Consider the following 22,524-nt stretch of genomic DNA (forward strand, 5'->3'; position numbering starts at 1 on the left):
TAATAACTGGACAGCAAACAGTCACGAAAGAATGCATCGTCCAATAAAACGTAGCTTGCTTTATTAAAAGCCTGTTACACATAAATACCAACAGATAATGCTACTTCTGATAGCTGCCAGGGCCACAAGCTTGTCACCACTTTCCCCAAATGTAGCCAGTGCGGCGTCAAATTAAAAGCTCGTAAAATGTAAAATAAAAGCAGAGTCCCCACCTAGGCAACTAAAACAAATATACGCAGTACACCAACACGCCGAGACTACGACTACGAAAAAAGCTGCTTCCGAAAGGTTAAAAAAAAAAGTTTATATAACTGGCAAACCCTGTAGAGCAATAAAAATGAAAAAACTGAAATTGAAAAAAAAAAAAAAAAAAAAAAGTCAATGAATGTGCTTCCTGAAGAGCGATCTTTAAAAAGGCAGTTGAGGCAGGTATGTCCTTTTCTGTACTCTAGGCCAGAGCTTGTTGCTAGCGTAATCAGAAGCACAGCTCCATCTAAAGACAAACATGGGAAACACATGAAAGGCAGTGCTTAGTTCTGGAACAAAGTGCGGGTAAACTCGATATAATCATAGGCGCCAGAGATAGATCGGCCACTCTTGGGATCCACGTAGGGCTTCATACGGGACACACAGTAGTCGGCCATGTCCTTGGTGAGGTTCTGCGAACAAGAAAAGCCACTCAGTCCCGATCTCCTCTCACTGCACAACACAGACATGGCCTATTGTTCTTTCACTGATGGTGTTCATGTAGATTTAAGGAGACCACTTTGCGAGCATATTAAGCAGCACTCAACGAGAAAGGAAAGACCAAGTAAACCAATTTGCTTCCTTTAGCTACATAAGACCAAGTAAACCAATTTGCTTCCTTTAGCTACATAGAAAAAGAACAAGTTTGGGGGACTCCTACATACTGGGTGATAAGAGATAACAAACAAGGCTGATATAAATAGGCAGTGCTAACAGTCAAACCCCACGATAACAAAATCCCACGAGTATGAAATTCCCATGGTAATGAAATATTTTCGGATCCCCGGTGAACGTCTGTAGACGCCCATGTATTTCATGTATTGCGGCAACGAAATGTTTTTGGAAAGCAATCCCGCATTAATGAAATTCGCTGCAAGTCCAGTTGGCATCTTATCTACCCATTTGAGACTAGTAACAGTGACCAAGAAGTGCTCAAATGAATTTTTTTCAGACTTAAAGTGCGTAAACTCCTCCCACAGCGTGCTTGCATGGCCACCGCCATATTTGTTTACAAAAAAGAACGTGTAGCAGGCGGCCATAGAGGCAGCCTTGCAGCGACACCACCAGGGGGTGACCCATGGTGACTCACGGCATGGCTTTGGTTTAACCTACGCTAGCCGGCTACCACTGAACAGCACGCCTGCGTTCGTTGTGTGTGCAGCGACTGGCACATTTGCTCGCAACAAGATGCCTCCGCCAGCCTAAAAGTGGAAGTTTTTCTCGCTGCAAGATAAGGCAGCCATCACTTCCCAAGTCAGTGGCCCAAGTGGAGGAAGGAAGGATAGCGCCGACGAGTTAGGAACTGCCTACAGCTCACTCAACCATTTTGAAAAGCAAGGGCACCACTTTTCAACGGCGCATGTGCACAAAACAAAACAGTGACGGCTGTTGTGGCCTTTCTGGGCTTCAACAACGCAGTCCTCACTTAGTTTAGAGAACAGCACCAGAACGAGGTGCCACCGGCTGGCAAAGTTCGTCAACAGAAGAAGCTGGACTTTTTGCTTGCATGCTTGGACATACCAAGGTGAGAAGCATGTAGAAGGTGAACCTACGGGATGTCTCGGATGGGTTTGACACGATTCGGTCGTTAGGCGTGCACGACAACTAGCAATGAACCACTTGTAGTGCGAGAGCTTAGCTGTGAAGTTGCTACAAAGTAAGGCTCACAAAGTATTATAACAGACTTTCAGAAATAAATGTTTGGTTTGCGTGCAATTTTTCTGTCATTTATGCTTCATTCTCGCAGCAACGAAATTCTCGCAAAAGCGAGTTTCTCGACTTTCCCCGGCGGTTTCGTTATTGCAGAGTCCGACTGTATAGTATTAGGCGAACTACTTATACAAGACACCAAACTTCGCTCTTGCAATCATCAAAAGATGTGCACACCGATGATTAGGGGAAAAAAAAAAAAAAAAAAAAAAAAAAAGAACTTGACATTGATTTGAAGCTTTTACGGTTGGGCCAGTAACTGAAGGGCCGAAGCTGAAATGCCATGATCCCTTATTTCCAAGTTGAAATAATGCAGAAGTAGCAGCTCTACTGCAATGTACCCAACTTTAAACTACGAGAACTAAATCGAATAATCCCTTTTGTACCGCCGTCACAGTGAAAAACCAGGGAAACTTGGCCCCATAACTCACCGCATAGAGCTCGTCGGCAGTGACATAGGGCCGCTCGCCAGAGGTGATGGCGCGGAAGGCGTTCTCAATCTCCTCCGAAGAGCGCACATTCTCCGTCTCGCGCGAGATCATGAAGGCCATGTACTCCTGGAGCGACACCTGGCCGTCTCGGTTGGGGTCCACTTGGTCCAGAATGGCCTCAAACTCAGGGTCTGGCTGGCCCTCTTCAACCATGGGCAGGTCGTAGCCCAGCGCTCGCAGGCACGACTTGAACTCGACGTGATTCAGCCGCCCACTCTTGTCCTTGTCGAAGTGCCTGCACATGGACCACGAGACCACATTCCCACACACCTGCCAAGACCTTGCCGAGTACCCTGCGCCTGCTAATGAGCGGGGGCGTTACACAACCGAGTGTGCTAGCAGCATCTCACCACCTGAGCACTGATGGAATTGATAGAGGCGATGGGGTGGTGCAGTCAGCAGTGTAGGCTGGGCGCCACTACAAGTGCTGTGGCCAGCCAAAGTCATGCCGTGTGATAATTTTGGGGGAATGTTCCAGTGAAACATTAGTTAGTGCGACAGAGAGTATTTGGCCTACAAACTGCCTCGTACACTGTGCTCTCGCAGAAATCGCTTACGCAAAACTGCTAGAATTATTTCTACAGAACAATGCTGTCAGAGTTTGGCTTTGGAACACAAGACTCAGCACGTCATAGCACTCTTGTAACACAGAACTTTTTACACGCCGAGTGAACGGTCCCTTAATATTTTGTTCATGACAGCGCACTGCTTACGATGACGACTATGAAGTTACCAGCGTGGGTACAAAAGCAATAACTTACACAGAAATGGGTAGCACAGTTCTCACAAACTTCTGCATGGTGCGAAAGCACAGGTAGAGAGAAAAAAACTGCTGCTTACTTGAACATCATGCTGAACTCCTTGAGTGCGTCCTCTGTGACACCACTCTGGTTCCTGAAGACAGAATAATAAAAATTACTGATCGGCGAGATTGCGCATACCGTATTTACTCGCGTAATCCTCGCACCCCTAATGTGAGCCACCAAAACTTGGATTTTTTGGTTCCTCGCATAATCCTCGCACCCCCAACTTTGCAGCGGTGAGAGTTGCCTGCTCGCGAAACCCGCATGGTGCACGCGCTCTCCAACGCACGCCCTCCCCCGCCGCCTCTCCGTTCGGTGGAGAGCGCTGTGTACCCAAGGCTATCCAGGCGCCCTAACAACCTGCATGGCTACTCCCTAACAGGCGCCCTAACACGCTACTCACACTGTCCTTGAGCCGGTTTCGCGCATGTTTCACGTGCGCGCAACTAGACGGTGTTCGCGCAGCCCGCTGTCGTGTCGCCGTCGTGGTCCCGTCGTTAAGCGGCAGCAGTCAGTGAGTCACTCGCGTCAGTGGTGGATAGCTCGCTGCCATTTTGAGAACTTTTTGATCTCTTTGTTTTCTGCTTGGTGCCGCTTCGCCATGGGGAAGAACGCCAGCTACACCGCCGCTTTCAAATTGAAAGCGAAAGAGTGCGCGATCGAACACGACAACCGTGCCGCAGGCAGGCACTTCGGCGTCACCGACTTCAACGTGCGTTACTGGAGTAGGGCACGCACATACGACGACGAGATAGGGCGCGCGCCAGAAAGCAAAGGCGGCAATTTCATGATCGCTGATCGACGGGAGACTGTTTACGTTGTAAATAATAAAATAAAAAGAAATAGCTGCTGTTGGCAACACTGCGCTTACGTATACAAAAAACGACCGCTACATTTAGCGGGATTGGCATAAGGCAAATTGGCAACACTGTGCACCGGATTTTTTTTCCCCGCATAATTCTCGCACCCCTAACTTTGCATTGACTTTTCCGAAAAAAAAAGTGCGAGGATTATGCGAGTAAATACGGTAATTTTAATTTGTTGCAACACTTCTCTATTTAAAAGCAGAGAAAAAGAAATGCAAAACGTGATAAAGCTGCATCAGATTTTTCTTCGTTGCACTGAAAAGTTTTCAGAAAAAGCCAAAAGCCTTGCCCCTACATGAACCGCCACAGCGGCCAGCACAATGCCTCATGTCGGGCTATGAGAAGGAAAAACTGCTGAAACTTCTGAGAGCTGGGCAAATCAGAACAAGTTCGGGGACAATTACATCAACAAACAAATGCCAGCACAAAGAGAGAGCACAGGTCAAGGTCTGGCATGTTCAGAATAATAAGTCCACAGTTCGCCGGTGTCTCTTGCCCTGATGTGGCACTGATCGGAAGAAAACAGCCCTTTGTCCCCCCAGCATGCCCCACAAGTACTACCACTAGCACTACCCTGCCAGCTGAAGACGAAAGCCCCCACCCACCTGGCCTGGATCTGCTGCTCGAGGTTGTGCTGCATGCGCATGCCCAGCTGGTCGAGCTGGTCCCACTGCTGAGCCAGCCCCACCGTGCCGTGCTCGGTGTACCGGTTGTCCAGGATCAGCTGCTCCTCCAGCAGAGCCCCCAGGTCCTCGATGCGCTTCAGGTCTCCCCGCTTGGCCCGCACTTCGGCCGCCTTGCGCTGGGAGGGGGAAAGGACACGCCCGCTTGGTCCACCCTTCCCTCTGCCTGCACACACCACACACACTCACCTTGGTGGCCTCCAGCTGCGCCTCGAGAGAGCCCGAACCCTCCATCATTGAAGATCTGGAACGAGAGAGGGGGCGATGATGGAGTGCGATGCCTTTACTCCAATGCTTCACCGAGGGGGCGATGGGATCAACAGTGCAATTCCTTCCTACTTTTTAATCCTACCAAACAAACAAAAATTACAAGGACCCCTAATGCACTCCTTATGATGTAGCGCATGCAAAAGCATAAGTGTCCAATGGCCAAACGTGTCATGTCATTCCCCTTCGCATCTTTTTTTTCCCCACAGATACCACTTGTTGGGACTGCACCTGCACTATTAGCAGAAACATACGGTTGGTCTTGTCGGTGAATGAGCGACGCACACAACATGCATTATTGGAGTGCCAGTAAATGTTGGTGTTGGCCATTCCTGTGTCATGTGTGTTCCTGGCTGTTCGCTACCAATGAGTGATAAGCCCGATGTGAATTATTGGAGTGCCAGTAAATATTGGTGCAGGCCATTCCTGTGTCGTGTGTGTTCCTGGCTGTTCTCTACCACTACACCAGCTGGTGGTCCGTGTTCAAGTCAGCGGAGCTAGCTTGCACTCCAGCCCAGCCACTACACCAGCTGGTGGTCCGTGGTGAAGTTCAACGGAGCTAGCATTGCTGCTTAGCCTGGAGTGCAAGCTAGCTCACCAAAGAACCCTGATCCTCACAACACTCATTTTCAGGTGGGATTATCCATCCTTTTTCTCAGTCCTAAGAGCTCACTGACACACGGATGGTTAAGAACGCTTCCAGCTCACAAGGTATTGTTACAACAGAATTATAAAAAGAACTGCATAGCTGAGTATTTTTCCGCAGTCTTTCCTCATAGCTTATTCCAGCAAAAGTAATATAACCTACATAAAAAACTAAATGTGATACAATAACAAGTATATCCTAATGACTGGAAATTCCAGGACTGGTACGCATCTGTTGCTTGAAGGAAAGGAAAGATAAGGGGTGCAGTAATAAGCCACTTTGGTTCTGAAAACTGGTGATATTAAAATAAAAACAACACCACGTTTTTAATTAAAAGGGGCTTGAAGCTATGTGGATATAACTTTAACTGTGCACTTAAGGGCCTTTGTAGCACAGAGAGAAGAGAATAATTGTAACAATAATTGGATTAGCTAAAACTTGCTAGCACTAACAACTCTGATGTACAGGTTTCAACAAAGGCAATGTCTGTCTCAAATGCGTACAAGCCATACCGGCTGCGCCAGAAGAAAGCAACCAACTTCAACTACCTCAAACAACCTTCCTACAGTATTTGCAAATGCATCATAGGCACTAGCCATGTGAACTTCATTCGACTGATTGATTGTAGGGTTTTCCGCGTCGACGCAACACAGGCGATGAGGCGCGCCGTAGTGGAGGGCTCCGGGTTAATTTTGACCCCCTGGGGATCTTTAATGCGCGCCGAAATCTCGTACACGGGCATTTCTGCCTTTCGACTCCATCAGAAAAGCGGCCGCCGCGGCCAGGAAAAGAACCCGCGACCTTGGGATGTGAACTTCATTCAAAACTCACCCGTCCAGCAGCCACATCCTGGGTGCCCAAGGGTCATGAAAGAAAAAGTACATATCTTGTAACTCCTCGCACATACTTAGACACAATGCTTAAGAAGTCAAATGTCTTTTTGTTTCTTTTGCCCCACTCACCTCGTGTCGGTCAGCCACTGGTGCAAGGCGTTAGCATGCTTGGCAAACTCTCTGCGAAGATGGTCGTTGTCCTCTTGCCGCTGGGCCTCCTTGGTGAGCTCAATATCACGTTCCTGCAAACAAACAAACAAACAAAATTCACCAACAGAGGCACGAAAAAAAAAAAAAAAAAAACACGCCGTAAAGCCTCTGCTCACATTCGTTTCGAAATCATCAGGGGCTATAACAAAGTCTGTGCTTTGGAGTGCATCAAGAAAACTAGAAGGCTGTTATCTGTGTTCGTCCATTCTACACCAAGTACTGGCCATTGCATTAAACTTTAGATTGGGACATTTCTAAGCCCAATATGTGGCGTAAAAGCTGCAACAAGAAAATATCCCACCTGGATTACATTTGTATTAATGTTTTCTGCTTTGGGCCACGACTTCATCATTGTCAAAGGCCCTATGTGACAGACCATAACGTAAAAACTCACGCATAAACAAAGTTATTTTTTTTTTTTTCTAAATTACACCATATGAAATTTCTGCCTCATGTTATACACAGATTGCAAGCAGAACCGGCCAGTTGCTCTTTCAAAAAAATACCGCATTTCAAACGCAGTCGACACCAAAAAAGATCTCCGACGAGGGACTTCCTCGGAAGGCAGTGGCATTGAAACAGACGACTGAATGTGAGCCGGAATGAGAATAATTGCTTTCTATGAGCTTACCTCACTCGCATTATATGTTGACTTTTTTTTTTTTTCGTTTTTGCTATACCCAAATTACATTTCATATATTCAGCTCTGTATTATACAATGATTTTTACAGTAATTCAAGCCATAAGATAATGATAAATGCAAGCAGCTGTCAAAGTAAGAGGCACCTTGATGATCTTTTGCAGGTTACGCCAGGTGTCCTCCAGCGCCTCCATGGTGAACCAGGTGTAAGGGTTGGGGCCGACGTTGAAACTCTTGATCTGCCGGTCCAAGGCCGCAAGGGCCTCAAAGTCTGCCTGCGCCGAACCCAGAGAGTTCTGGAACTGGGCGTGGGCCTCTCGCAAGGCACGAATCTCTTCCACAGAGTTGCACCGCACGGGATCAGTCAGATCTTCCTCCGCATTCTCAAACCAGCTGTTGAACGCCGATGCCTTTTTGGCAAAAGTGAGGAACAGGTCTTCGATCTGATGGCAGAGAGAAAAAAATCTATCATTAAGGCAGTGAGCAAGACGACGCAGACGATTTGATGGTCCCACCCACAGAGCAAGAATACAGACAGTAGGCAGAATGGCCCATTGCAGTGGGTGCAGGCAAGCAACCAAATAACATCAGTGAAAACTAGCATGCACAACAAGGCTTTGTAGCTGTGACAGCAAAGGGGTGAGTAGCGTAGCAGCACTTGCTGGACGAAATGATAGTGGAAACAATTCATTCTCAGGCTGCCAGCAAAATGCCAACTGCGGCGAATGGGCAGTTTTTTCTCCCACCACAGATGTTGCTAGCTTAACCTTGGCCAAGTGCTTGTGACATTATATGGCTGCCCTAGGAAGCGACGCTTCCCTTTCGTTTTGTTCTTACTCCTTGCCCCCATTCAAAACATGGCCACCTGTAGTGCATGCTATATTTTGCATCAAAATTCATAGCAACTTGAGGTATTAAGTTTGACACAAATAATGGCATGCACAGCAGGTGGCCACCAGGGGCATGCACACCAGGGGCAAAGCTTACCTGTTTGAACTGGTCCAGCATGTGCAAAAGACGCAGCTTTCTGGCATTAGATGCTGCCAGCAGGTTGTTCCAGCTGGAAATAAAATGGCAACCTGTCACTCTCAGGCACGCTCACCAAAAGCAGTTGTGCTAAAGCTTATTCTTCCTAGGAGAGCACAAAGAACAAGCACGAGTTTGTACAGGCATGCACAGTTTTGGTGCATTTGCTGTGCTGATGTTTACCACGCACTTATGCAAGGCTAATTGGTTTACAAGATATTTAGAACATATCTACCATTTTTCACGGGAAAAGAAAAAAACAGGTAACAGAAAAAGAAAGCTACAGGATTACAGTAAAAATGAAACTGTCAGCAACGCTTCGGAACTACGTACTTCAACTTTTTTCTGCTCTTATTTATTGTGTGCCTTCTGGATAAAACAGCATTTTTGGCAGGAAATAAAAGATGAACAAAAGCTCTCTTCAAAAAATTAAGATTCCTACGATCCCCCATGTAGAACAGGAGCTGTGATCCACCAGAAAGATTGGCGCTTCAACATCAAACTCTGAAGGATTCAAGCTAATTGCTACAACACAAATATGTATTGTTAAGGAGAGAAACTACAAAGGCCAAAAGAAAAACAGCACCATTTTTGAGAAGTGGAGGTTGAAGAAATCCAAGAGCAGTTTAAGAACATGGTGCTCGATTGAGTCCCCCTTGTTGTCCCAGCATAAACTTGCATAACTTGCACAAGCACTACTCACAGATTATGCATGTGCCTCGCAGCAGTTTGCTATCCCCCATACCATTCATGTAGCCAGGAGACATTGCTCAATAAAGAAGTTCTGAGCTTATTCACACCCTACAAACCCTTATCAGCACCCAGTCCACTGCAGCATTTGTAATGATAATGATCACCCAGCTGATGACGATAATAATCGCCCAGCTAAACTGTCGGCTAGGAGAGTTGATTAAGAGTACTACAGAATTTATCCTCACTGAAAAATTTATCCTCACTGGCACATCTTTGCATTTTCCTAGTGCCCTCAACACTGCCACAATGATCCGAAAGAAACAACGGCAACTGCCACCACAATTTTTCACAGCCATACCTAATACATCCTGCAGCCCTTCATGATTAGGCTTACCGCGTCAGAACATCATCATGGCGTCGCATGATTGCTGCTGTCTGATCGTGATTGGCAGCCACAAGTTGGTCCTTCAGCTGGGTGATGCTTTGGATGCCCTCTTGCTCAAATGCACCAAGGCCAGCATCAAAGGTTTCCTACGTAAACATCGCAAAACACTGTTATATAAGGAACAAAACTGTGTCTGTGGGCTATGGCCAATGGTTGCATGTTCCAATACCTGTTTCGTCAGCAGAGTTTGAACAGATGACAGGTCCCGGCCGAAGTCCTCCGAGCGCACGTGGGCTTCCTTGTCAGCTGTCACAGAAATAGGAGCAAATCTTCAGCATCAAAGTAAAAAAACCTTGCGCTTCAGCAGGTTGTATCATTGAAATTTAAAAACAATAAACCCCTGCTGGCAAGCATATGCACAGCCATGCGATACATTACCACGGATTTTTAAAGCTTGGTCCCACTGAAGACAGCAATGACTAGAGGCTAGAAGCCCCACATTTACAGAGTTATGAGTTTAACCTTGTGTCTCATTTTTACAAAACACATGGTTGCACATTCTCTGCAACTTTCATACACGACACATGGTGGACGAAATATCAGTGGTGACACTTGCCGCATAAGCTGCATAAAATACAGGAGTGCCCAGTCGGGTGCTAAATGTGAGTGGGTGTCATTTTGTTTGAAAGTTAATTCAGAAACTGGGAAACTGCTTAAACTGTGGCAGACTTATTCAGTCACCGGAAAGCCAAATACATTTTCGACGACACCCAGTCACTGATAGTGCGTTGGCTCATACTGTTAGCACCTCGGAGCAAACAACAAGGAACCGAAGAGTTAAGCGTCTTCAGCGTTGAAATGAAACCTGCCAATACCAAAATGGTGCGTACAGGCAACTGGCCAGCACCCCAAGAGTGCCAGAACCCTCACATACTCCAGGCCCCAGAACGTTACATTGACGGTGCTTGGAGTGCAGTGTCATCGCCCAAGCACTTTCACGCAGAGGTGGCGGCACACGGTGTTACAGCCTCACCGATCCAGCTCTCGACCACGTCAGCCTTCCACATGAACTGGAGGTAGGCTGAATTGTCCTGCAGCTTGGCCCGGCGGCGGGCGGCGCTGGCCTCCAGCGCCTCGAGCCGCTGCACCAGCTGGTCCAGGCGCTGCTGGATGCTCTCCTTGTGGTGGTTGCCCTCCTGCACCAGCCCCTGGCCGGCCGCTACCGTGTCGCCACACCGCTCGCGGTGCACCGCAAAGTCCGCCTCAAACGCCTCGTGCTTCTTCAGCAGGCCCTGCACGCACAGCGAGTGGTCCCTTCAGCTTTCCACTCGCCCCCAGCATCACTGCATTCCCCTTCGCACACACCAGGTTCCAGAATTCAGCTGGTTGCATTTAAAAGGATAACACTCGAGGAGTTCCTGCCAGTGCTTCTTTCAGTGAAGCCCCCAAATCATTTAAAGGGGACGTGAAGAAAAAATTTACTTGCCTTTGCTCAATTTTATCTGCTTGAGCAACCTTTTGAGAACATAAATCCAAAATTTTTTCACAATTCATTGCTTCTAGAATTTAGGAGACGTCTTTGAAATGCTCATTTTGCGGTGCATCACAAGCCACCACTGTTGGTCGGCAGCACAACTAGCAGTGACGTCATCTTGTAAGAACATTCTCGAGAACTAAACGCTCTTTGAGTTAATCATTTTGTAAAGCTGTGAACCCAGCATTTCAAAAATAATGCATCCTTTATTAGTTGCCATAAACAATTTCTATCCTCGTGACCAGCGGCGCGACCTCCGTGGCTGCAGTTGTCTGGCAGCCAATTGTAGAACTCGTGTGTACTGGCTGTTCATACACAATTTTCCCGCTGAAGCTCACGTTCTTTCGGGGAGGTGGGGAAGGAGAACAAACGAACGCTACTGCGCATGTGATTCAAAACCACTCAACCACAGCCATAAAGAGCACACTTGGGCAAAACATGTGGCATTAAAGCCGGTCCCTATTTGTAATCCAGCACTCTGGTTTGTTTTCATAAATTCCGATCTATGCAGAGCATTAACCGCCAACTTAGCATAAGCCATGGCGAGTATATATATTTGATGAAATAACGTTAAAAGCATTTACTTCAGAAAAGCACTCGAACTGCGGGATGGTGGGGCTCAGCGACGCACTGTATCACTGCTTGTCGCTCATTTTTATGCTTGGAAATTAAAACCAACCCATCTTTTACTCTCCAACTACTCCAAATTCGTTTGATAAATTTGTCCATGCACTAAGTAATCATTTTAAGCTTTCAGTCAGAAAGTTCACGCTCGCGTCATGCACATTAGAGGCTATGAGACAGGTGGTGGCAAGCTTGAGCAAGAATAAAGGCTAGCAGAAGACAGTTTAGACTAGTACCAAACAGCACAAAGAGTTTACAAATACCCAGTTTACATTAAACATGATTACTTCTGCCCACGCCACTCACCTGAAATGTTCAGTGCAGACAAGGGGGAGCTATGATTGATGAGATTGGCTTCTTAATATGACGCCACTTCACGACTTGAGGAAAACTTCGGCAAACCTAACTCCATTTCTTCACCTATTTGCTAATATCAGGCAACGAAATGGCTACACATAGTTTGTATATCAAGAGTACACAGTTCAAAATATCCACACAACACAATTTTTTTTTTCACAATCTCCTGCGAGTGTGAGCAAGTGTGAGAAATTTTGAAATTTTACTTTGCAGAATTTTATCAGATTGCTTCATTTCATCCCAAAACTAATATATTCCAAGTTTTTCTTAAGCTGCAGCTGTGTTTTGTAACTATCTGTTGCAAAACCCAAGTAAGCCAGACACCCAGTATTAATTTGTCTACTTTACATGCTCCAATAGAACTTTAATTAAAATAGTAAGGTTTTTAAAAAAGATGAGCTAATGATCATTCTTGGAAGGTTCGAAAGGTCCCAATGCAATGCATCTTTTGCGCTTCCACCCCGCCAACCCATTCACCCCTAAAGCATAGCCTTGCTCCTCTCTGTACACACGAGAAGCGAGATCGTAATCCTGCTCCTCCTGTGTTAAGCATCCAAGAAACTTGGGAAGTGGGAATTGCGTGAAGATTAGGCACGCGCAAATATTCACTTCTTTTTGAATATTTGGTCACATAATACATTACAGTAGGAAACTGATTTTTCGGACAAGGAGGGGAACGAAAAATAGTCCGAATAAAAGAGCAGTCTGAAAAATCCGCGAGTCGCAAAAACGAACTTTATTTCATTCAATAGGACTGAAGAAGTTGCGAATGGTTCAGGAAAAACCTGCTGATGATGTTGCTGCTGATGAAGTCAGCGCCACCTGGCGGCTAAAAAAAAATACGCAAAAAAAAAAAAAGGGCCAAGTATGACCTGTTTCTGGCTTTCAAAATTTGTTTCCACCGCAGGCTACATGCAAAATTATGGCCTCCAAGATCACAGTTTGTTACCCCTGGTGGGAGCCAAGCCAATCCCCATCCAATCTGAGGCTAGCCGGGTGGCTTAGGAATCAAAATGGCATCGTTCTGGAGTTGCACCGTGGCTCTGTCGAGGAAAATTTTGCCCGCAAAATCGAACTTTTCGCTTTATTTTGTCTGAAATATCCGTTCATATACATTACTCCTATGGGACAACTGGCGGTTCCTCGGAAGTACGAGTCCGAAGTCCGAGTCCGATCCAGCAAGTACGAATTTTCGGAGTCCGAAAAAACGGTCTGCTACTACTGTATTCGATAGATGCTTCAACTAAAACTTCAGTATCTAAAAAGTTCAAAACATTCAGTGCTAACATATATAAAAGCTTAGACTGCTTTTTCTCCCTGCGAAAATGTGGCATGAGGGGGGTGCATTTGCAGTGCAAGGTAAGTCTAAGCCCCTCCTTTCCTTCACTTTCATGACATCCACCTTTTGCTTCTTTGAAATGCTGAAAGATTGGTGCAAACGTAACCAGAATGAAGTCAAGCCCACATGCCATGACAATCTCTCAGATACAGTCAAGCATGGTGTGAAATTTCAGAAAGTAATGTAAGAAACACAAACTCAATCCAGGGCCCCCCCCTTTTACTTTGTATGGCTGGAGTTCCACTCACACAGCCTGTTATATCTTTCGCCAGCTTGCACCTTTGCCGTTCAAAAGGTCAGACCTTGCTGTGCTCAAGAGGCGAGTGGCGATGGCAATAACAGGCGTGGAAGGGGCAGCGAATGGTAGACAGGGGAGCACTGTATACGACCAAACCCGTAAGCAATCTGGGTGGCAAGCACACCATTCAAGAACTTTCTAACGTGCTTACATTAGAGCAAATATAAGCACTAACACTGAAGCTCATTAGTTTTACATATGCACTGGGTGAACCAAACAGAAGTGAAAAAATAAAAAAAAAAATATATAAAAAATGGCTGAAAAAAAATGCACTTCGGTTATGCTCGGTGCACCAAATACCAAGATATTCTCTAGACTGCATCCAGGGTCATGAGAATTGCTTTGCATTTGTTAAGTTCATCAACCATTGCATGTAGTGCATGGAAATTAATGGCCAGCAGAGTTCTTATTGCAGTGTTTATGGCAGTTTCTGGTTGCTTTTTTTGGCAACTACTTCAATTTGCTTCAAAGGTGAAAATGCCTATTCGCATATGCCTAGTAAAGCTGCTGTGCTGCGTGGCCCAACAGAGTGCCCCCCCCGTAAAGCCAGTCTAAAGTCACGGTCGCTCCGGGTCCACATGCGATATTAGCTTGCCAACCAAGGCTCCCGCAAGGAATGGGGAAGATTCCCCTGCTGCCACCCAGAAAAGCCTGTGCCCTGTTGCCTCACCTCGGGCAGGAGGATTAAAACAAAATATCCTGCCCTTTCAACAAGAATTTCTACCCCTAAATGGCTGTTCCGATTCTTGCGTAAAATACCTTCACACAGCTAGGAGGAAACACCCTAGTTTCTCCATGAGTAGGCAACAGCTGCCGCGTGCACTCTAGAAAGACAATGCCCTTTATGACACTACCTTAATTAGTGGCTGGACATACACAAGAGAATGGGGCATGGCTAATTGACAGCTCCCAGTCTTGGTGCTCCGACTAGTACCTGGCTATGATCAACTTCATTCCCTGCCTCCACTTCCACACTTAACAATTTTGGCACACCATTACTCCAGCGTGTTGGCACGTAAATGCAGGGTGCACGTACAGGGGAGTAAAAGATTTTTGATAACAAAACACCTTTACTTTGGTGGATAGAGTAGCAGCTAACAATACCTATTGCCAGCGTGGCATGCTGCCTGAAGGAATGAATGAGGTAAGTCCCAAAGACAAAATTCCCGGCTGCAAGTTTTTTCCCCTCGCAATTTCAAGCCAATCATGTGGCCATTAGCAGCACCGTTTCATCAAACAAAGCCATTAGTCACCTGCACGGCAGCCATAGTGTCTCCACAGTCCTCCACAGACAGGAGCTGCTGCTTCTCCGTGATCCAGGCTTCCTCCTCTTCCACCTTGGCGAGGAACTGCTGATAGACCAGGGACTCATCCAGCTTGTGACCACGGTCGCCAGCCATCTACAACATCCACAACACGCCAGGGGGAAGAAGAGAGCAGCTGCTTAGTGGAGACGCCATTGCACACTCCACGAAAGCAAACTGTGCCAGAAACAAAGCTGGTCTCATCGCCCAAAATTACACGATGGGACAAAAGGTAAAAGCCACTCGCCATCAGCTTACAGCTTCCTCTGCTACGCACGCCTGCTTTACACCACTACACTGTGGCAAAGCCTGTTGAGACCCTACAGGCAAGGGGACAGCTCTTTTTGAGAGCAAAAACTGACCTGTCATGCTTGCAAGAAACAGCAGCAGCCACCAGATACAGGACCTGTCTATAGCTCATTAGTAATTAGGCCAGAGCACACTACTTCAAAGGCAATTGGGGCCCCTCACCGTCTCTTAATGTCGCTACATGGCTCGCAAAAGCACACGTCTCTATGAAACAAGAGCGCCCATTAACCTATTAAAATGCAAAGCTAGAAAATGACAAATGTGACACTTGCTATTTAAATAGGGCTATGCTGCCTTCTTTCCTGGACATTTAGGCACTCCTGAAGAACAGTCGGCACTTTGCAGAATGTAATCGTGGCTTGCAGCATGAATTTAAATATTCATTCCCATAGTTAATTTCCCCCTGCAAAGTGACAGTCAACTTCCACGGTGCCTCAGTTATGAGGTACACCAATAGCAAGCTCTGGGCCTACCAGCTGCATCATCACTGGCAACATTCGGGATTCACACCTACAGCCCCAGCTGCCATGGTACAGGTCTGCGATATTAGAGCCGAAACAGGGGCTGCCACTGCTCTCTCGTCTGGCATGGCATGAGGAGAGGCCTGCACAGCCTACCTGCTTCAGTTCGCGCCATGAGAGCTCCAGGGTCTGCAGCCGCTGCTCAATCTCAGGCACGCCCAGGTTGGACTCCGCCATGAGCTTGTGCCCCGCCTCTTGGACGGCCTGAATGGCCGGCTCATGGGCGCCCAGCTCAGAGTCCAAGCGCTTGTGCTTCTTGCGCAGGTTCTGCACCCCAGTCAGGTCTCGGCCGTAGTCATCCGACCCCACCAACAGCTTCTTCTCTCTGAAAGGGGCACAATTACATCTGGTCAGCCCACAAGCGCCGCATGCCTGCTCACAACAGGCTTGGGAGGACCATGGCAGGTACCGACAGCCAAGTAAGCTCATTACGCTGCCAGATGCCTTTAACAGATGGCTTTTCACAGGCACAACACTAAACAGATTTTTTTGTTGCTATACTGTGAAAGGTAATTTTTTTTTGCTCCCAGTATTTACCAAAAAGAAAAGCAAGATTAATGGGTAGCTCAAAGGCCCTGAGTAGCTTAGACTTGGTAGTTTTTGTACTAAGCATTAGTGGTAGTGCGAGTGACAGTCTGGTATCTCTCTACAAATCTAATTTTCTCAATAAACCTTGTGCCCCCACCTCGCGCAGTACAAAAGATGCCACCACAAGCTCGGCCCCATATCCAAACGGTTCGGTGAAAAACAACGCCCTCAGGCAAAGCAACAGGCACAACCGTGCCAGGCAGCCAAACTTCCCAGAGAGGGAGAGAAAGAGAGAGAGGTGCGCACTTGATCCAGGACTCTTCGTCTGCGATGTCGCGGAAAAACTGGTGCAGGGTGTTGGCCTCGTGCAGCCGGGAGCGGCGGTAGGCGGCCAGCGTGCGCAGCCGCTCGTAGCGCTCGTTGATCGACGACCGCTTCTCCTGGATGGGGCCCGAGTGGAACTGGCCCGAGTCGACCAGGGAGTCCGCCAGCGCATTCAAGTCCTTGACCCTGTCCTCGTGAGCCAGAATGTCGGCCTCAACCAGCTGGTGCTTTTTGGTCAGGTTCTGCACTGATGCCAGGTCCTTGCCACTGTCCTCGCTCTTCAGCAGGGACTCCACCTGCCAAGATGGACGGCAGCAAACCACCACTAAGTCCCCTCACATGCTCGTCGTCAAGGCAGTGCATTCAAAGGAGTGCAACAGTGAAACAGTGCATCCAAAGAAGTCTAAAGATGGCCTGTGAACCACTCAGAGCATCCTAAAAGTTTGGCATAAAGTTTAACCAAAGCTTCATATAAGCAAAAAGAAGTCTCACAAAAGCTGCTGCAGCCTCTTCAAAGGACATCAGTTTAGTTATTCTTAAAATTGCTCATTTATTCAAACCCACTCATTCTTGCCTACACCTTCTGAACCATGCTGCTTTCAAGTGACTAAATGAAGAAACCTAACCTAAACGCAGCAACCAAACAAGGAAGATTTTGAGGCTTCATCTAACTGCTTATGTCAGATGATTTACTCAGGGTAGTGGCTCTACAAACAGCCTTTAAGTGCTGATAAGTTAAAAATAATCTTTACAACAGGTGTACAGATATCAGATGGCGGGTTACTGTGTGACCAACCGCGGTGGCTCAGTGGCTAAGGCGTTGTGCTGCTGAGCCCAAGGATGCGGATTCGGTTCCCGGCCATGACGGCCGCTTTTCCGAAGGAGGCAAAAAGCAAAAACACCCGCGTGTTTGAGATTTTGGCGCATGTTAATGATCCCCAGGTGGTCAAAATTAATACCGAGCCCTCCACTATGGCACACCTCATAACGTGTGTAGTTTTGGTGCGACGCCATAATCAACCAAATCAATCGGGTTACTGTGTGCAGCAGGCTGAGAGTGGTACATCACACATTTACTGGTAGAAATGAAGACGTAACGTCCATTGTGCACACACATCCATACGTCTACGACCTCCCAATACTTTAACAGCCAAGGAATGTACTCAGTGATGTGTCTGATTGATACTCAACCCTCATAGCTCTCCTGAACAGACTGGCAAAACTTCTCAGATGTGTTTCTGCATGAGGACTATAGAAGGCCTGACCCTACAGAATAAACTTTCCCTTGGAAGCAACATGGGGATTCAAAAATGGGACAATACGTACAGTGCTTGCAAAAGATAATGTGGAACCTCGATTCCTCAGGACAGTGTGAAAACGTATGATGGAGGTGTGTGTGGCGGTATGACAAGCCACCAGTTTAGTACGCGGTCTCGCATGACAGATTGGCTAAAAACTTTTAGGACCACTATATTTACCGCGTAACTTGAAAGTTCGTGACTAAAACCATTCAAGCCGGACAGAAAAAAAAACCACTGACAAATTTGGCGCACCCCACGCCACTCTGCGTTAGCTAGCCAGCCATGTGCTACGCAAAATGCACCAGATAACAAGGGGTGGCACACCTTCGACCACTCACCTCTCCCAGCCAGAAGTCGATGTCCTTGACAGCGGCATTGAACGTCCTCTGCTTGTTGGCCTCCTTGAGCTTCATGCTCTTCTCGGAGGACTTGGTGGTCAGGTGCTCCCACTGGTCGGCAATGGAGCCCAGGCGAGCCTGCACGGCATCCTCGGAGCCGGCGCACTTGCGCTTGTCAATCAAGTTCTGCCCCATGGCGAGCACTGCCTGGATGCGGTCAGCATTGGCAGCCAGCTCGGCTTCAAAGGCCTGGTGCTTCTTGTGCTTGCTCTGCACAGGTAGAAAAAGAAAAAAAAAAAAAGAGGGCATGGAAGCAGCTCAATAACTCCTTTCTGGACCATTGCACTTGGACGACGAGTAATTCACCACCCAGTTGTTTCCCACTGACCCAAGCTGAACAACACAAGGACAATATTCGAGAGTCTACAACACACATCCTGCATGCAGCATCATTTGCAAGGAGGAGATTCACATAATGCTCCCCTCTGAGCCCAAGTCGATTGCCCTCCCCTGGTCTTGGCTCACATTTGCTTGTTTGCTTCATTTTTTTCCGTATACACTGTGCCTTTGAAATGAGCCTCGCAACTTTAATGTCCCGTTCTTTGCGCCAATTCACGTCATCGTAATGCTCCAACTTGCCCTCGCCTAACTTAACTCATTAGTATATAAAGTGCTTTGCAAACTGGTTGCAGAAATACAAAAAATACTTTTTTTCAATACATTAGGTCATCCCCACAACAACAGAAAAACTATTGTATTCACTCGAATCTATGCCAATACTTTTTTAAAAAAGTAGCTTCATTTACGAAAGCCGGAGGTTGGCTTAGATTTGAGGATGTCGCTTTCCTGTCACCGCTAGACACTCAACACCATTTCACGGCCACAGGCTTGCAGCTTGCAGATTTGCAGGCTTTGTTTGAACGTTCATGGCACCCACCAAGTGGTGCCGTTACACTGCGACTTTTAGGCGGAAGGTAGTCTTGGAGGCCGAGGGAACTTAAAACCTCCAGGCACAGCGCGACTTCGGCTTCGATGAGAAGAACGTGCGCCAATGGCGGAAGCAGAAAAACAAACTTTTCAACTGCGTTGCCAAGCGAATGGCCTTCACAGGACCCAAGAAAGGTCCACATCACGAGGTGGAGAAGGAAGTCGCTGACTTTAACCAGCAGAAAAGATAGGGTGGAATGTCTGTGATGACGGATATAATTCAGGCGAAGGCGAGGGAGATCGCAAACATTCAAGGCATTGCGCGGACTCAGTTCAAGGCCAGCAGGGGCTGGGTCACTCATTTTAGGAAGTAGTTCGGGTTCAGCCAGCGATGGCGGACATCTGTGTGCCAAAAGCTACCCCGTAACTTTGAGGAGAAGCTAGTCGCATTTCAGCACTTTGTCATCAAGAAGTGGTTGGAAAAGGAGTACAGACTGGGCCAGATCGGTAATGAGAAGGGAATGAGAAGGGTGTGGAAGAAGTGAAAGTCAAAACTGCAGGCTACAAGAAGCAGCGTACCACTGTGATGTGTTGCACAGCCGATGGGCAAAAGCTGTCGCCGTATTCTATTTTTAGGAGGAAGACTCTTCCAGCCAGGGACGTTTTCCCTAAAAACGTCATATGAGCCCATGAGAATTGGTGGATGAGTGGTGCCCTGTTTGGCAGCGCCGTGCTTGGTTAAGACGCTGCCAAACAGTCTTAACCATTAGTGGTTAAGACTGCTTGGCAGCACCGTGCCGGGGCTCTGCTTTAAGGAATCACTCCTGGTTCTCGACTTCTACAGCGGCCACTTGACAGATGCCACTAAGTCCAGCTTTCAGAGGGTGGTACGGACATTGCGGTGATACCTGGCAGTATGACAAGCCAGCTACAACTGCTTGACGTGGCCATCAACAATCCATTTAAGGACAGGCTGCAGAAGCATTACAACTGGCTGACGCTGCAAGACCACCAACTCGCACCGACTGGGCGCATCAAGCGCGCTTCATTCAGCCAAGTAACGAACTGGGTCGCCGTGGCATGGGACGAAATTCCGGCCGAGCTAATTCTGCCGGCCTTCCGTAAGTGCAGCATCTCAAACGCACTGGATGGAAGTGAAGACAGAGTGCTATGGGAAGAGGACCGCAACAAAGAGGACAGCGATGTTGACGACCACAAGTGAGCATTGAACATGCTACGACAAGCGCTGCAAGCGTAACAAGGTGCATGTTCTAGTCCATGTCCAATCCCTTTTTTCATTCGGCTGACATTTGAGGTAAGCTTTTTTTATTTTCTGATCTTTCAAATTTCGGGGGTCGGCCTAGAATAGAGGCCAGCCTAGGTTCGAGTGAATGCATTAGTTATAACACAAGAATTTAAATTGCTTGGAAGAAAGCAACTAGAATGAACTTAAGAAGAAAAAAAAGGCATGCAAAACGTCGCATAATCACTTCTGGCCACACTCAGGTAGAAGATCAACCTCATTAAGCATTGCTAGCAGTCTTGAAAAGACAGACAGCGCCGAAAATGTAAAATGCTGACTAAAGAGACAGCCACATCAAGTGTGCTCACAATATTTCACTGCAATATTTATTCAAAGTATTGCACCAGGTCCACGAGAATGTCACTCTTGTTTACAACATTAAAACTGTGTTTTCGACATCTTCAGAGCAAAGTTTCAGTAAGAACTACACTACGTAAGAATAGAAAATATTCCTTAGAAGGTAAAATCCCTTTGTCATCCCTTTGTCAATTTACACCCCTGCTGAAGTGCAAGCCCAGAGCTAGCAACTATGTTGCAACAAGAACTTGCCTGGATGTTAGCTGGATCCTTGTAAGACTCATCCATTGCCATTTGAAGCTTCTCGGCAATCCAGTTTTCTATTTCATCTGCATCTCTGCTGAACTGCTGCAGGGTTTGAGACTCTCCGAGTCTCGACCGCTTTTCAATCAAGGCTTCCTTGAGGTGCTTCCATCTGCCAGAAAAAAAAAAAAGCTTGCATCCGGATAACAAGCCACTAATCCAGAGCCATGCTGAAAATTTTCCGCCTAAAGCATAGGCTAGCATAATTACAACTAACAAAAGTTGTTTCTACACGAGGCACTGCATGTTTTTTAAGCCACACTCTTCAAACAAGCAGTGGTACTTCCTGCGCAAAGCCAATGCGGCAATAAGATAAAAATAGGGGTGTGCAAATACTGAATCGTAACTTTCAATCAAATATCAATTTGTTTTTACAGGCCCGATTTTTCATAGGTTTTTGTGCAAGAACAGAAGCTACTTCGCACGTTCGGGAGTCACGAGGTTCTTTTTCAACCCGAAGACCGCACTTTTCAACTCTAATTCGCAGCAGTCCAGTCGATGAACCCCTGTGGGGCAGTACTTCAGGAATCTCGAGCGAGCACAATACGCATTTGAAAAGGAGGGGGGAAGAAGACTGGCACTGGAGCTGCTGTACTGCAACCGTAGGCAATGACTAAACAGCGCCTTGCAACTCCGAAGCAAGCACTTTGCAGGCATGAACAATATGACACGAAAACACAGCACAACCATAACCATGGACCACGATAAGGCACTTCATCAGAAGCACATGGCGAGTGTGAAGCGTGAACAATACGCTGCGGAAGGAAAGCTCACACTACAGTCGCTGTGCGCAAGCCTGCTCTATCCCCTGTGGTCTAAAAAACATGCAACAAATATACACCACCTGCATTAAAAAAACCAACAGCGGCTTTGCATTTTATACCGACGGAGGTGCTGTCAAAAACAACAAAAGCGGCAACAATTGCTTTACCAGAAGCTGCCCTACATGTAAGCATCCGGTCGCAGTATTCAAAATGGCGGCCAGAGTCAACGGTGACGGCACGAAGGAAAGATCTTATCGCCGCAATCGCAAATTACTCCGTGTAGCGAGATAAAATTTATGGCCTCTGCAAGGCATGCTAATCGAAAACAAGATTTGGATAAAACTTGTCATGCAGATGGTGTACCAGCAGTGCATTAGCATAGGCCGATATCTCTCACTTTCGCAGAGCCGGGCACATTCCGGAAATCCACTTGACTATTCGAAAAACCTCATAGCAGATATCGATTCATACAAATTGAATTATTCAAGGAGGTATTAAAGCCAAACCTGGTTATACATCGAACTCGCAAAAAAACACTTATCAGTTCGATATAGGGGATAACTCAATATAAGCAGCGAGAAATTGAAAGTCATGAAAAAACATAACATTTATAAAAACGCTGTATTGGTGAAACTGCCTTACTTTCGCACGAAA

General features: G+C 47.0%; 1 protein-coding gene across 3 annotated transcripts in view; it reads right to left on the reverse strand.

The window, feature by feature from the left end:
- Nucleotides 1-39: 39 nt before the first annotated feature.
- Nucleotides 40-22,524, reverse strand: part of Alpha-spec (alpha spectrin) — a 74,319-nt gene continuing 51,834 nt past the window's right edge. For 2 of the 3 annotated variants that reach the window (XM_077682296.1, XM_077682295.1), the window contains 17 exons: nt 21,056-21,218; nt 18,277-18,546; nt 16,620-16,933; nt 15,882-16,110; nt 14,905-15,051; nt 10,533-10,791; nt 9,729-9,805; nt 9,509-9,645; nt 8,383-8,455; nt 7,542-7,838; nt 6,675-6,787; nt 6,544-6,561; nt 4,989-5,043; nt 4,722-4,918; nt 3,288-3,341; nt 2,388-2,682; nt 40-659 (listed from right to left, as the gene is read on the reverse strand). In XM_077682296.1, the coding sequence (XP_077538422.1) occupies nt 531-659; nt 2,388-2,682; nt 3,288-3,341; nt 4,722-4,918; nt 4,989-5,043; nt 6,544-6,561; nt 6,675-6,787; nt 7,542-7,838; nt 8,383-8,455; nt 9,509-9,645; nt 9,729-9,805; nt 10,533-10,791; nt 14,905-15,051; nt 15,882-16,110; nt 16,620-16,933; nt 18,277-18,546; nt 21,056-21,218 (2,827 nt within the window). In that variant the 3' untranslated portion in view covers nt 40-530. Of the gene's footprint in view, nt 660-2,387; nt 2,683-3,283; nt 3,342-4,721; nt 4,919-4,988; nt 5,044-6,543; nt 6,562-6,674; nt 6,788-7,541; nt 7,839-8,382; nt 8,456-9,508; nt 9,646-9,728; nt 9,806-10,532; nt 10,792-14,904; nt 15,052-15,881; nt 16,111-16,619; nt 16,934-18,276; nt 18,547-21,055; nt 21,219-22,524 lie in introns of those variants that run through there. The other variant, XM_077682297.1, reaches the window with a different exon arrangement.

The sequence above is a fragment of the Haemaphysalis longicornis genome, unplaced genomic scaffold, assembly GCF_048455015.1.
Source record: "Haemaphysalis longicornis isolate Haplotype H1 unplaced genomic scaffold, Haemaphysalis longicornis Haplotype H1 scaffold_1, whole genome shotgun sequence".
In the NCBI taxonomy this organism is placed as follows: Eukaryota; Metazoa; Arthropoda; class Arachnida; order Ixodida; family Ixodidae; genus Haemaphysalis; species Haemaphysalis longicornis.